General features: G+C 37.5%; 1 protein-coding gene across 1 annotated transcript in view; it reads left to right on the top strand.

Annotated features, from left to right (window-relative positions):
* The window catches only part of CDH8 (cadherin 8), a 366,803-nt gene that overhangs the window by 124,919 nt on the left and 224,950 nt on the right, over positions 1 to 16,934 (top strand). Inside the window, exon 3 of the mRNA XM_021704193.1 lies at positions 2,499 to 2,793. Within this exon, the coding sequence (XP_021559868.1) occupies positions 2,499 to 2,793 (295 nt within the window). The remainder of the gene's footprint in view (positions 1 to 2,498; positions 2,794 to 16,934) is intronic.

Raw genomic sequence — 16,934 nt, 5'->3', positions numbered from 1 at the left:
TCTCCATTTCATATAGTTAAAGACCTAAATGTTGCTTTGTTTTACTCTTTCAGAAACCTGTGCTTTCCCCTTCTGCCTCAGTAACTTTTAAACACAAGGGACCATCAAAACCTAAGTTAAGACTACATGCAGTTTACTTATCAGAGGCTATTGATAAATGTAAAGAAAAATATGACACAATTAAGTTCCGACATAAGTGATGATAACACCATTTTGAATGACTTTGAGTTGTCATAGCAAAAATGCTGTGTATAAGAGTGACACATCCCAATACCTCTGTGTCTCAGGGCTGCCTAGCATGTGGATGGAAACCTCTATGAAGGATATATTATTCAAATTTTCTTTTTTTAATAAAAATGCTAATGGAAATGTTAAAATGCACATAAATTAAAATGATCATAAATTAGGATTAATATCACATTAATGAATTATAATCCCACATTCATTAAGATAAAGTGGCATTTCAATATTTGCTCTTGTTAATAAATTTAATACAATAAATGAAAGGGATACATTTGGAGATTCAATAAATATTTGATGTGATCTTATGCTTTAACTTTTTAAAATATTCAAGTAAAGTAGGAGATCTAGATGCATTTGGATTCTTTGTTGCTATTTTATGTCTTTTTTTATATTCTTTTCATTTATTGAAGCACTAAATACAATTTAAATTGGCGAAGAAAGCAATAGAGCCTGTTCTGAATAAAAGAGATCCCAAGAGAACAGAATGTCTTTTGAGTTTCTAGGAGTGTCTTTCCACACAGCATTTTTTTTTTTTTTTAAAGGAACAAGTATTTGAAATTCAAAATCTTACAGTGCAGTAACTGGAGCTATATATATATATTCTGAAAATATGTGCATTTAAGCACCATTTTACAGCTATAGTTCAATGAATTTTTCTTTTAAAAATGCAAACTAAAGTATATTTATTTTTGTTTTATTTTAGTTTTTTAACAGGAGTCCAACAGAGTATAAAGAAGATGTACCATGTATCAGGACACTCCTGTCTCCCTCTTGAGAGTAAACTGGAAATTTTAAAGCAGGGATTCTGTTTTCCCAAGTACCTACCAAAATGTTTCAGGTAGAGTAGGTGTTCAGTAAATTTTTGTTACCCTTGTAACTGAACTAACGAGTCCAATCGCTGGTGAGTCACAGATAGAAACTACACCAGGTGGTGGTGTTGTCCAAGTGAACTTTATTTGTGGCAAATAAGGAAACCGTGGGGAGTAACCAAAGCTGTGAGTTCCGGAGCAAGGGTGAATGCGTTCCTTTTGTTTCGGGTTAGGATGAATGTTTAGAAAGGGGAGCCTTGTCATTGGATATAGAGGCCGCCTTAAGATTGTGCACATGCGCCTTACAGAAACATGCCTGTATATGTACATGTATGTTATGTAAATGAGGCTGTGCTCTTCCTGGGGAGGAGATTCTACTATTATAATCAGGTAAAGGTAACTGTCAGTCACTCTGTGGGTCACTCCATGGTCCATCTGCGCAGGAATGCATCAGGGTTTAGTTCATGTTGGGCTGGGGTGGTCTGGATCCCCGGAAAGCTCCTCCAGGCAGTTCTTAACACTTGAGGGATAGTTTTGGTTTCCATCATGGGATGTTATGCCCATAGAGTCTTTTGCCTGAGTTAAGAGATAAGCTGGAAAGAGAACTTAAGGAAAAATGTGGAACAAAGGTCTGCAAGCAGGGAAGCAGTAAAGGTCAAGTCTTGGGGTCTAGCTGGTGAGAACCTGACCTGAGATGAATCTGTATTTCTCTTGTGAAGTTTTGATTTTCCAGATGGGTCCCTTTTCTGGCCTCAGTGCTCTTCTCTGTAAAATTGGAATAATTTTCCTGGACCAGAAGCATTGTACAGATCAAAGAAAAGAAGGTCCTAGAGAACATAAGATCTTAATAGGCATCAGATTGAATTATTTTTGCCTTTATAAATATAACAGGTAGATCTGATATGAATTCTGGGTCTACTGCACTTGATTCCAACACATACGAACCTTGGAGAGGTTATTATGTGCCTTGTCAAACCTCGCTTTTCTTTTTTTCTTTTTTTTATTTGACAGAGAGAGACACAGTGAGAGAGGGAATATAAGCAGGAAGGGTGGGAAAGGGAAAAGCAGGCCTCCTGCCGAGCAGGGAGTCTGCTTCTCCCTCTGACCCTCCTACCTCTCATGCTCTCTGTCTCTCATTCTCTCTCTCGCAAATAAATAAAATCTTAAAACAAAACAAAACAAAACAAACCTAAATGCATGCCAGTTTACACCAAACAGGTCAGAGTACTTTTTAAAACAGTTCTAACTGATTTGTATAAATTTCATTATATTTTATTTTGATTGATATGCATACAGTGTATAAACTCTTTGTAAAACTACTGTTAGTAGAAATTGATGAAGTTAGGAAGAATGTAGAAAGAACCAACTTGACATTCAAACAGGAGGTACTTAAAAAATAACTTTGCAAATTGCCCCATCGCTAACCAATGCCACTTTTCATTTTAGCTGCACACAGACCTGGATCCTGGGAGCAAAAAAATCAAGTATATCTTATCAGGCGATGGAGCTGGGACAATATTTCAAATAAATGATGTAACAGGAGATATCCATGCTATAAAAAGACTTGACCGGGAGGAAAAGGCTGAGTATACTCTAACAGCTCAGGCAGTGGACTGGGAGACGAACAAGCCTCTGGAGCCCCCTTCTGAATTTATTATTAAAGTTCAAGACATCAACGACAATGCGCCGGAGTTTCTTAATGGACCCTATCATGCTACTGTGCCAGAGATGTCCATTTTGGGTAAGTAAGCTTCCAATTTCACAGAACTATTAAGACTCATCTTTAAAATAGCTCCTGGCATCAGGGCTGGTGTGTTGCTGAATAAAAGACATTTATTACTGTCTTATCTCTAATTTGCATTTCCAAATCCCCTTTTTTGGCCTAAGTTCCACAGCTCAATAGCTTTAGTCCCTTAGTAGTAGGAACTGACGAAGCAGTTTTATTACAATATCGCTCCTTACAATGACAGTACCTCAATAGGCTGAATTTGTATTCCTCTCATAGACTTGTAGTTTGAGTATTGTTACTGAGATGGATTTATCAAGATTTGTTCCAACATGCGAGAGTAATCCTATTGATATTTGCTTGATGTTTAATTATTTGTTTGTGTATATTCACATGCAGATGCAGTGCATAGAGAAATAGAAGACAGTCTAGATCTGTAGTCAGCCAGATACTGGATTGAGCTGGTGGGTCAAGTCAAGAGTGAGTTAGGAAATCACAGTTGCCAGAGACTTCTTCGTAACTGAACTTTTTTGTGGGAACACTGCAATCACTGATGGGATCACTCTTACCTGTGCTGAGGCAGTGAAATATCCATTTTATTTTACAGAGCAGTGTTTATTTCAAAACATGATTTTCTCCCTTTCTTTTTTCCTTTTGTGGATATGCTTATCTATCCTCAACCCCTGTTCCCAGACTTTATACTGTAAGAGGAGGGGTTTTAGAGCTCTTCCTTCTCTGACAAGAAGAGGCAGGATCCAAAATTCAGAGTATAAGATCACAAAAGTCATTCTTATGTATGTAATGTGTACCCTAGTTTGTTTCAAATTGCATTTAAGACAACCTACAAGGATATATCCTGTGTGGCAAAGTCACATAAATCGGAGGCAATTGAAATGATGAGACAAATAAAAAACACAATAAATTGTAGACATGTAAATTGAAGGCCAGAATTAGGTAAATAGCCTGGCTTCATGTGATTTCTTCTCTTTTAACCTACGGTGTAACTTAGGTAAATATACCCATTTCAGCACCGAATGAGAATTGATTTCAGGTCTTCATATCTTACCCATGTATTTCTCCTGCCAAGACTCCATCCACTTTGCCTATCTCTTCTGCAAGGAATTCTGCTTTTTTTTTCTTTTTATCAAAATCTGGTTGCTCTTCTACAGCTGGTTGAAATGACACTTTTTTCTAGGGAAACTTCTATGACTTTGGAGTACACAGTTACCTTCCTACCATCACCATCACCTGCAGAAGAAACCCACAAATGAGCAAAAGCACCTCCATGGTTATACTCCCTTGAGAATCTGACATGCAAACAGGAACTGAGAAACACTACCTTTTCCTCCCCCCCCCCCCCGCCTTTTCTTTGATCAACTCATTTAGGGCAGAGAATTTCCCTAATTCATCTTTTTTTTTTTTTAATCCAGATGAGAGTAAGGTGTTCTAAAGGACTATCGATACCTGTAGTACATACAGAATCCTTTATCTTAATTTCCAGTAAACAATGAACTGTTGATTTCATCTCATCATTGTCATTTCTGCATCATAATGGCCAAATCTATATCTATTTATTGTAAATGTGTCAGAGGCTTCCATTTCTTGTAATATGAGTCGTGTCCCTGATAAGTATGTTGAGAAAGAAAATCCCCAAAACTTCTGCATGCTTCAAGGTCGTTTAGCTGAGAAAAGGATATTGATATTATTCGCTACATAATGCGGTGTATAAATATATACTTGTAAATATATAGGCATTTTTTTCCCTTTGTTTAAAAGACTTTTCTTGATAAGAAAGTAGAGAGCAAAGGAAATAATCTATTCTAACATATACAGTTACTTAAAAAAAAAAGTGTAGCTTGTGACATCTCTTCCAAAAAACCTCTGGTTTGTGCTACAATTGAAAGGGTGGTTTTTGAAGTTAGATAGATGGAGTTTTGAATCCTGGTTCCATCCCTTATTATCTGGTTGACTTTGAAGTTCAGGGAGGTTAAATTATTGCTTATTTTCCTGAGCTACAATGCAAAGATAATAATTTCCATCTTGCTTTCATTGTGTGAGAATCTCATGATAAAGTACAAGGAAAGGTATGCCGTGAAGTAAGTAAGTGTTCAAAATTAGTTGTTGTGGTGGTTTTTAAAATTATTTTTATTCATCTATTCCCCACGTTACCTTTGGACCTTTCCTCATGTATTGATTTTATGCATTGGGTGTCTGGCTTCTCTTTGACTCCAGCCTCTGTGGTTAAAGGGAGCAGAAGCAGCTGCACTATTTTACTGTCAACTGTGAATTATTCCCTTCATTTCTCATGAAGGTGAATATCAGGATGAAGGCCAGCTACTATCTCCTTTCTCTCCCCATTACCACTGTTCTCTCTCAGCCTGTCTCTTCCCTCCCCTCCTTAGTTCTTTCATTTTTCTTCCTTTGCTACTGCAGAAATACCAACACTCACACCTGTACGCCCTGAGGAATGCCAGTGAGGACTAGGGATTTCATTGTGCAGAAAGTGAAAGATAAAAATTCTAATTGAGAAATTTACCAATATTAAATTGAAATGAATGTGATGTTCAAGAACTGTCTGCCAGTTGACAAGCTGTCAAGACAAAAACACACGTATATATTTGCCCAAATGGCAGCCAGATTGTTTTGGAAAGATCTTACTTGGAAGCTGGAGACACAGCTCTTTTATATTCTACTGTGAATTTCAGAACTTGATGAGAATTCACTTTTATAGCAATACCACATAAAGAATGGCATGTGAGCTTGTCTGATTTTAACTGTGAATCCCAAACTAACATTGTTGAAGTTGGTTTTTCAGGGCACATTTACCTACATTTATTGAGTTTCAGACAAAATAGATATTTTTAATTCCGTTGTACATTGCGGTGATGGGTATTTAACCCTGACCATATGCCTACACCTGTGTTCAGATAAAATAAACCTTTATTTGAGTTGAAAATAGAATCTCAGATTATTTGGCTGCAAATTTGCCTTCTATTTGTGTAAGTGGCATAATCCATATAAGCCTTACTTTATCTGTATGGTGTGCACAGTGATCTCTACCTAAATAAATACGTTGGGAAGAATTCAGTGATTATATTTAAAGTACTTGGCAGAGCATAGAGTTAGTGACCAACATATATTGGTTTCTTTACAGCCATCCATTTGTGAATTACTTCTACTAGTAAGATTCAGTAAACTGATACGAATGGCTGAGTCAATGAAAAATTTCTCAGCAAGCCTTACCTTTATATTTCAAAAATGTACATGTTGGAATGAACCCTGTTTTATTCAAAAGGGCATATTAGTGAAGGCAAGTGTGAAGCGATGAGAAGCCAAATAGTGCTTAAGCTGGTAGGCATTACTGTATTGTAGAGTACACAATTACTTAGCACATGACACTGGCGGTTTTCTTAGTTTTCTTTGAGACTCAGGACTTCTCTAATGATGATCAATGTGTATTGAAAAGTTGCTATATGCCAGAAGCTGTGTTAAATGCTTTTAATATCTGTGACAACCCTGTAACATCAGTACTGATATTAACTTCCTTATATCTCATTACTTTTAATCAGAAAAATGGGGAAAATAATAGGTAATCCAAATCCAGATAATAAGTGGAGGAGCTAGGATTTAAATCCAGACATCTGGCTCTACCTCTCATGGGTTTAACCAGTACGCTCTGCTAATCTTTGATAATATCTGTAGAGAATTTTGTTTATACGAGCACTGTGCTTCTGCTGCATACTTATAATAGTTAATGTTTTTAACAAGGTGGAAGAGCACTTGAGGTCAACATACTTTGCAAATTAAATTGAAAACTAAGACAGGATTTGGAAAGGAAAAGTTTGGGTAAAGTATGACACAATTTTCAAGATAGGCACCTAAGCACTTGAGAAATGTAACAACAGTACATCACATAGAAATTCAAATAACAATAAAATTAATTAGGAGCCATGTGGTAAACACTGGCTCTGAAGTGCTGTTAATATAATAAAGATAAAGACTAAAGAGAGTGATGGAGATTGACTCTAGATTTCCTGGTCGTGAATGCAAAAGGAGAATGCGCTTTCCACAAAAAATATGTGTCAAAATATCAGAAGAAAGTTAAGAGATGACTTAGTAAGATAAATTTGAAAAAGGCACATCTCACTACATTGCGAAAGGCTTACAAGGGGCAGTTATGGAAGTCAGTACACAGTATGCTAGTGAACTTACTCTCCTTGAACACGAACTCAGCCAAAGGAAAATGTTAAAGTTTGAAAATAATTTCAGTCTTTTTCCTTCTACGTGTTATTCTCATTCTGTCTTCTCTTGTCATTCATATTAAGCCTCTTCTTTATGAATATCTTCTTTTATGATAAACATGCTTGGATCCTGTTTTGGAGGAAGGCCCATCTAAAATACATATTATTTATTTTGTGTCTTTTCATCATCTTTGATTTGGAATACATTTAATCTTAGAGAATTTCTCTTGGCCTTCAAAAAAAAGATAAAGTGAAACATTCGATCTTAGAGAAAAGGGGTAAATGGAGCTCTATAGAGTTTATTTTTTTCTTGAACCGTGTGAGACCAAGCCACTGACTTGATGCCCCATCACCATGGAAAACCTCAGGAAGTCCTTCCCACATGGATGCTTTTTTCCACAGCCATCATTATCAAGAAATTTATATCAATATGCCATTGATTGCTCTTGAAAGCACAGACCTTGGTCAAATGTCTCCAATTCTGCTGTAATTTTTTTTTTAATATTAAAAAGATAAAATCCAGGACTGCATGTGCATTACCATTATGTTTCTAGAATGCTTCAATCTGGAATGTTTCTTGAGTCTTTGCTTTTATGACCTTCACACTTGCAGATTATAGAAAAACTAATGTATAGAATTCCTTAGTTAGGATTTGTCTGATGTTTCCTTGAGATTAAATCCAGAATAGGCATCTTAGGTAGTGCTATCACAGATAACATTGATTTGTATCAAGTGGAACAAGATTCTGATTTATTCCATTATCGGTGATAATAATTTTGATAATAATTTCATTAAGGTGTTATCCAACCGTGTGTGTCCACTGTAAAGTTTTTTTTTTCTCTTTGTACTTGATAACAACTTTGTAAGCAGATACTTTGCATCTAAGTAAATATCTTATTCTTCATCAAATTACTACCCCCCCCCCCAATTTTAGCATTCATTGAGGTTTCTTGGCTGCCACATGGTGGTTGTACTAATTCCCTCATTCCATCTGCATTTATTACTTGACATTCTTCTCTAAGGAAAAGCTTGATTTTCTTCCCATTTATTTGCTTGTGTATTTATTTATATTAGTTTAGACTTGTAGATTTCTGTTTTAATGAGTTGTGATAGTTATTTTCATTATCTTGATGCCGTGATAAGAGTTATGTATATCATTTATACCAAACTTGGCCATGACATGCCCTTGAAACTGATTCTATGTCCTGTTGACATGCCTCATCATTCTTTGGGTACAGTCTTATCACTGGCCAAAGTCTTCCAGGCTTCTTTTGTACTTTCCCTAACCCAGCCCTGGAATTTGCCATTCATTCACTCGTTCATCTGTTTGTCTGTCTGTCTTTCTATATCTATGTATCTATGTATCTGTCTATCTGAAGGGGAGCAGGAGCAGAGTGGAGGGGTAGAGGGAGAGGGAAAGAATCTTAAGCCAACTCCCCACTGAGCATGGATTCAGACACAGAGCTCGATCTCGCGACCCTGAGATCATGACCTGAGCCAAAACTGCTTCAGACACTCAACTGACCGAGCCTCCCAGGCGCCCCATGGAATTTGCCAACTGTATAAAGAGACCTGGTTCCATTTATTTTTGTTTGTTTGTTTTGTAATTATATATATTTTTTAATTCTTATGTTAATCCCCATACATTACATCATTAGTTTTAGATGTAGTGTTCCATGATTCATTGTTTGTGCATAACACCCAGTGCTCCATGCAGAATGTGCCCTCCTCAATACCCATCACCAGGCTAACCCATCCTCCCACCCCCCTCCCCTCTAGAACCCTCAGTGTGTTTTTCAGAGTCCATCGTCTCTAATGGTTCGTCTACCCCTCCGATTTCCCCCCTTCATTCTTCCCCTCCTGCTACCTTCTTCTTCTTCTTCTTCTTCTTTTTCTTTTTTTTTTTTCTTAACATATATTGCATTATTTGTTTCAGAGGTACAGATCTGAGATTCAACAGTCTTGCACAATTCACAGCGCTTACCAGAGCACATACCCTCCCCAGTGTCTATCACCCAGTCACCCCATCCCTCCCACCCCACCCCCCACTCCAGCGACCCTCAGTTTGTTTCCTGCGATTAAGAATTCCTCATATCAGTGAGGTCATATGATACATGTCTTTCTCTGTTTGACTTATTTCACTCAGCATAATACCCTCCAGTTCCATCCACGTCGTTGCAAATGGCAAGATTTCATTCCTTCTGATGGCTGCATAATATTCCATTCTCTATATATACCACCTCTTCTTTATCCATTCATCTGTCGATGGACATCTTGGCTCTTTCCACAGTTTGGCTATTGCGGACATTGCTGCTATAAACATCGGGGTGCACGTACCCTTTCAGATCCCTACTTTTGTATCTTTGGGGTAAATACCCAGTAGTGCAATTGCTGGATCATATGGTAGCTCTATTTTCAACTTTTTGAGGAACCTCCATACTGTTTTCCAGAGTGGCTGCACCAGCTTGCATTCCCACCAACAGTGTAGGAGGGTTCCCCTTTCTCCGCATCCCCGCCAACATCTGTCATTTCCCGACTTGTTAATTTTAGCCATTCTGACTGGTGTGAGGTGGTATCTCATTGAGGTTTTGATTTGGATTTCCCTGATGCCGAGCGATATTGAGCACTTTTTCATGTGTCTGTTGGCCATTTGGATGTCTTCTTTGGAAAAATGTCTGTTCACGTCTTCTGCCCATTTCTTGATTGGATTCTTTGTTCTTTGGGTGTTGAGTTTGATGAGTTCTTTTTTGGATACTAGCCCTTTATCTGATATGTCATTTGCAAATATCTTCTCCCATTCTGTTGGTTGTCTTTTGGTTTTGTTGACTGTTTCCTTTGCTTTGCAAAAGCTTTTTATCTTGATGAAGTCCCAATAGTTCATTTTTGCCCTTGCTTCCCTTGCCTTTGGCGATGTTTCTAGGAAGAAGTTGCTTCGGCTGAGGTCAAAGAGGTTGCTGCCTGTGTTCTCCTTTAGGATTTTGATGGACTCCTGTCTCACATTGAGGTCTTTCAACCATTTGGAGTCTATTTTTGTGTGTGGTGTAAGGAAATGGTCCAGTTTCATTCTTCTGCATGTGGCTATCCAATTTTCCCAACACCATTTGTTGAAGAGACTGTCTTTTTTCCATTGGACATTCTTTCCTGCTTTGTCAGAGACCTGGTTCCATTTAAATGAGACTGGTATTTGGTGCAAATGCAGGATATTGGTTGCTACTGCCAAATCTCAGCAGACAGGACAGAACAAAGGAATGTACGGGAGCATGTGCACACGTGCATGCACACAACACACACACACACAACACATACAACACACACACACAACACACACACACAAAACAACACACACACACAACACACACACACAACACACAACACACACACACAGAGTTATCTCTACTGAGTTGAATGGTGTTCCCCCCTAAATTTTGTCTGCGGAGGACTTTAGATTAGTGTCTTTGCAGATGTAATTAGTTAAATGGAGGCCTTGAGTTAGATGGAGGCAGAGATTGGAGTCGTGCTCCCCTAAGGAATGCCAAGAGCTACTAGTAGCTGGAAGGAGCAAGGGAACATCCTTCAGAAGAAACGTGGGCCAGTCAACGCTTCGATTTTGGACTCCAGAACTGTGAGAGAATAAATTCTTGTTGTTTTTAGCAACCCAATTTGTGATAATTTGTTATGGTAGCCAAAGGAAGCTAAAACACTATCTATCTTTTGAAAACCGTGAGTTCATCTCTAAACCTCCAATTCTAAAGTGACACCAGAGGGTTCATTACATATATATATTTTTTTCTCCAACAATAGGAAACCTGAGTTTCTTTATCCTCAGTATATTTATTATTTGGATCACTCTTCACATCCTGTAATAAGGGATTTCCATTTACTCCTTCTGCCCAGCCCCCATCCCTCACACAAATGTTTACCTGCTGTTGTATTCTCCCTCCATCTTCCTACCCTTACACAGATTCCTATCACACCCAGCCACGCTTAATGGCTTTTGTACTAAATTGTTCAGATGGCACACAGCTAGGAATGGAGGCAGGAAACTGTATAATACTCTCTACTTTTATTCTCCTATATACCTCAATTGTTTCTTATGGTATAATAGGCCTGTGGCAACATTTTCCAATCTATATTCAAAATAGGTTTACAAAAAGAAAAATCAGATTCAACTGATAAACAGTGAATTAAAGAAAATGAAATGCTTTTGTGCTTCCAAGTCTTCAAAGTATTAATATATCATAATTTGATAAATTTGTATTATATGCTCTTTTGGAGATGCAGACATTTATATGATCCCAGAAAGTATTTTTTTATAAATGTCTTGCAGCACTAACATAATTTTACACTACAAAAGCTTTACAAATGCATGTCTGATGAGAAGGCATTTTCGATTCTATGCAAGGCCACATGTTAGTTTAGCATGTAGCTAAACAGTAAAATTTGCAATTTCTGAAGAGTGAATTAAAAATTATGATGACTGTAGCTTACATGAATTCACTTGTCATTCTTGTCACTGCCCAGTACTTATTTCAGTCCCATATAAAGGAGATTCCCAAAGTAATAAAGAGAATCATTGTCATATTCTTTTTTTTATTATTAAAGAAACAATTTTTGTCACATATGCTTAAAAGATCAAAGAATGGGGCGCCTGGGTGGCTCAGTTGGTTAAGCGATTGCCTTCGGCTCAGGTCATGATCCTGGAGTCCCAGGATCGAGTCCCGCATCGGGCTCCCTGCTCGGCGGGGAGTCTGCTTCTCCCTCTGACCCTCCTCCCTCTCATGCTCTCTGTCTCTCATTCTCTCTCTCTCAAATAAATAAATAAAATCTTAAAAAAAAAAAAAGATCAAAGAATGTTCACACTAATAAACAGCCTTAAACCTAACATTCTCCTTTCTTATAACTTAGAGGTCGTAGATTTCTTTCTTTCCCTTGGCTAGATTTAAAAAAAAAAAATGATACCATTTCTCTATTTTAAAGGAAAGATGCCAAGTAAGAAGGGGGAAATACATATCTTGATGGATTTGATTATATTTTTTTGTCTTGTTTGATTCAGAGTGATGAACAAAACTGAAATTCTTTAGGAAAACATGGGTGGGAAATCGTGGGGATTGAAATAAATACTCTCAAAAGAAATCCAGCTGCTCTACCTGATATGAATGCCTGGAACAGCTGTGGTTCTGAAACTCTTAAGATGACATGAGGATTGTGTAGTTTCTATTTTGCATAAAGAAGCTAACCTTCATTAGAGATACATATTTGAAATACTGAAATATTCTACTATCAGTAAGTCTGTACTTATCATAAGGAAATTTAAAATACTCTAGAAAAACTTTGTATTCTGGGTCAAGGGTTGAGAAACCAAGGTAGGATTCTACCCAGACAATCTGATGATCCTGTTGTCTTCCTTGTCCCTTTGCCCTCATATGAGAATTAATATGTTAGGACTCAACATATTTATTGATTCCAGAGGCAAAAGGGCAAATCCTCCGTAAGTTATTCAGGCCATGTTTGTGTCCAGAGCTCTGTGAATTAGCATCAACACCCACAGTTTTATGAATTTTTTCTTACATTGTCATTATAGGAAATCATGAATTAAAAAGGACCAGAGAGTAAAAGCTTATAGAGTTCAGCCTTTGCCCACATTCGCCTGTTAGAGAAATGAATCAACTGCATGTCAGGGCAGCTCCAAAACACGCATTTGTGAAATTCTGAAGTCTTGGCTGAAAATGAATGTGGGACACCGTTGTCAATATATTTTTGGTGTCAGCATGCTCTTCTCAGAACCTTGCCTCTTGGAGCTGGTTCCAGGGATTCCTTAGTGTCTCTGTGCATGTATTAATAGTATTTCTTTAACTTTGATATTTGTGCTGTAGTACTTTCTGGATTCACTGGATTTTATTTATTTTTATTTTTATTTTTTAAGATTTTTTATTTATTTGATAGAGAGACACAGTGAGAGAGGGAACACAAGCAGGGGGAGTGGGAGAGGGAGAAGCAGGCTTGCCACTGAGCAGGGAGCCTGATGCGGGGCTCGATCCCAGGACCCTGGGATCACGACCCGAGCCAAAGCAGACGCTTAACGACTGAGCCACCCAGGCGCCCCGGAGTCACTGGATTTTAAAAGTTACCGTTTGATTATTTTTGACCCAAAGGCCTTTATTTCTTGGCTGATTAACAGTCACAGTTGTATGAGATAGGTGGTGGTGTTTTTTTCCTATTCTCCTTACCAATAACTTCACATAGAGAAAACCAGTGAAATTTATTTGGCAAGATAGCTACATGTATAGATCAGCACATAGATTAATAGATAAAATATGGTAGAGTTGTTAAAAAAAGTGAAGGATAAAGCTCCAGTAAAGGATGATGCTCCAGGTTTATCTTGAATAATTATTGCTCCAATTCTAGACTTAACTATTTATCCAAGGAGCCCTTGTTCCTTTTATTGGGGTGTCAGAAACCAAGATTCGTGTTGCTCCTGAGTTGCCTTTCCTTCTAGGCCCTCTCCGCTGATACAGGGAGGACAAATACATGTAGGTATACTAATTTATACACACACATATATATGCATATATGTTATACAAATCTATAATATATGAATAGTATACTAGCATATGTACTAATAGTATACTAATCTGTATATTAGTATGTTAGGGTGTGTGTGTTTATAGCGTACTTATATACACACATACACACACACACTTAGGTCTGCTCCTTTTTCCCCCGCCACCCTCAGTAAGTTTTAAAATACATATGTAATATATTTGAATTATTTTGTCACAAGTTGCATTTTATCCTGGGAAACTCTGACATCCTAATTTTTAAAAATTTGCATATATTGAGATTTATTTATTGTGCTGTAATGTTTAATGGTTTTAACAAATACATTGTGCCGTGGGTCCAGCATTACAGTATCATACAGAATAGCTTTAGTGCCTTAAAAATATCTCTTGAGTTTTACCTATTAAACTTTTTCATTTCCTTAACTCCCAGCCACCAATGATCTGTTCATTGACTCTATAATTTTGTCTTTCCTAAAATGTCATATAAAGGAATATAGTATGTAGACCTTTCACTTAGTGATGTGCATTTAAGATTGATCCATGTTTTTGCATGGCTTAATAGTTCATTCCTTTTCATTACTAAGTACTACTCTGTCATGTGGATTGCCATAATTTGTTTATCCATTTACCTACTGAAGGATATTTTGATTGTTTCCAATTCTTTGTGATTATAAATAAAGCTGTTATTAGCATTCAGATACAGATTTTTGTTTAGAAGTAAGTTTTCAGTTCAGTTGGATAAATAAACTGAACTGAAAAAATTCAGTTCATTTGACTGCTTGATCATATGGTAAGCTTATATTTAATTTTGTAAGAAGTTCTAATTGGTTTTGCCAAAACACTGACCACAAAGCCCTGTTTATAATCTATAAAACGTGATAAAGATATCCCTCTTAGGTCATCAGACAAAACAATGGTAGAAAACCTAGAACAGAAAGCAATCTGTTAATATAGAGATGAACTTAAGTACTTGAATGAGTGCCAGTGATCACATTATAAGCAGGAACTATCTTAAAATCTTGTGAGACCTTTGAGAAATGCTACCTGAGGATTTTTTATCTTTCCTTTCTTCTGGTCAAAATGAGTCCCCCTGATTCTATTCTTTGGCAATGTGTTCATGGGCACTGTTCACTGGCTTGCCACTAAAAACATTACTCTGCCTATTCCTGCTTTTTTTTTTTTTTAAAGATTTTATTTATTTATTTGACAGAGAGAGACACAGTGAGAGAGGGAATGGGAGTGGGGGAGTGGGAGAGGGAGAAGCAGCTTCCCGCGGAGCAGGGAGCCCGATGCGGGGCTCGATCCCAGGACCCTGGGACCATGACCTGAGCTGAAGGCAGATGCTTAACGACTGAGCCACCCAGGCGCCCCTCCTGCTTTTTTGGAAGCTTGTGTGAAAAAGGGAATGAGTACAGGAATGAGTATCTTATAGTCAGTAACCACCTCTAGAGAACATACCTCTTTGAAGGCAGCAGTGAACCCCCACCGACGATGCCTAATTCCTATTTTGTTTATTCTCTACTAACTGTCCATCTCCTCATTGACAGTATGGATAATTAGCAGTCAGTTTATATAAGGGTGCTTCTGTTCCGGAACACAGGTAGGCGTTTGATCAGATCTAATTCAATCAGTCTCAACCCCAGGTATTTGCCATGAAGACTGAGAAGATGTTGAAATACTATCTTTCCAAGTAGTTCAACATGGAAATAGGTGAATGTGGAAACTATTAGGTAGACGTCATCGCTTCATGGTATATATTAGAGAAATGGAAAAGCAGCTACACTTTGCAGCGCAGGGAAGGGGATGCAACAGGTAACAAAGAAAAGAAAAAGTGAAACCCTGTGAAACGTCTTATTGGATTTTTTAGGCTCTAGTTCTAGAAGCATACTAAGCCTTAGACAGTTCCCATCTCTGGTTTCCACGATACTCCATCCTTCCATACATGACACCCCCAAAATGGGAGGGGCATATTATATTTCTTAAGAACAAACATCTCTTAAGAAACAGAAAGTTGTCCTTTGCATGCTGTTGGTGCTTGTGGAAAGAAGGGATTTGAAGGATATAGAAGCATTTTTCTTCCTGGATATTTAAACTGTGTATAAAGATAATATTTATGCCCACTCAAATTATATGCAGTTTTTTTCATTATATGGACCTAGAGAATAGACCGTCACTCTTGTGTCTTCCCTTTGAAAGATCTTGGCTCTTCAGCAGAAGGCATGGTATGAGTGATATGTAGTGCTTATCTTCATAATACAATGAAAAGAGGAAGTTTTGTCTTTACCTGGCATCAATTGCTGCCCATACAAAAACAGTGAACTGAAATGTTATATTCCTGGGAGTGTTTAAACCAGAATTGGGGATGGGATATCCCTTCTGCCAAGCTTTTATTTTTATTTTTTACTTATTTATTTTTAATTTTTTAAATTAACATATAATGTATTATTTGTTTCAGAGGTACAGGTCTGTGATTCAACAGTCTTGCACACTTCACAGCGCTCACCACAACACATACCCTCCCCAGTGTCCATCACCCAGCCACGCCATCCCTCCCACCTCCCTCCACTCCAGCAACCCTCAGTTTGTTTCCTGAGATTAAGAGTCTCTTACGGTTTTCTCCCTCTCTGGTTTCGTCTTGTTTCATTTTTCCCTCCCTTCCCCTATAATCTTCTGTCTTGTTTCTCAAATTCCTCATATCAATGAGATCATATGATACTTGTCTTTCTCTGATTGACTTATTTTGCTTAGCATAAAACTCTCTAGTTCCTTCCACATCATTGCAAATGTCCCTTCTGCCAAGCTTTTAAAAGGATCATGCATCTCCTTGTCCTGGGAAAGAAAGAGAAAATGAGAGAAGGAATATCCTCAGTTTAGTATGAAAAAAGACTCTTGATGCCAAGCTCAGTGTCACTTTTCCATCCATTTATATTCACAGATCCTATTAATGGATGTAAGATAACCTACAGTCTTCTGTGCTTTGTTCTTTTGAAAATTACTATTAAAGAAAAGCGGGATGATCAAGACTGAAAACAAAGGACAAAATTCATTCCTGAGTATGTCTTTATTGTCCTTTTTCTCACCTTGACAGAATTATCTGAATAATCATAATCACCCAGGATCCTTTTTTTTTTTTTTTTGTATTGTTACTCCTGTGTAATTATTAGGGCTGCTGATACCATTAGGTGACAATGAAATAATATTAAACAATCCCCACACATTTATGTATATGTAACAAGTTACAATGTCAAAACTAAATGGAAGGAGAAGTGCCGGGATCCATCTTAAGAATGGCTCTTGCAGTGTCTCACTGCTCCAGTAAATGCTATGCAGGTGCACTGTGAGCACCTTTTAGGGG

Source organism: Neomonachus schauinslandi, chromosome 16 (genome assembly GCF_002201575.2).
Source record: "Neomonachus schauinslandi chromosome 16, ASM220157v2, whole genome shotgun sequence".
Lineage (NCBI taxonomy): Eukaryota > Metazoa > Chordata > Mammalia > Carnivora > Phocidae > Neomonachus > Neomonachus schauinslandi.
This window is presented reverse-complemented; position numbering and strand designations above follow the sequence as displayed.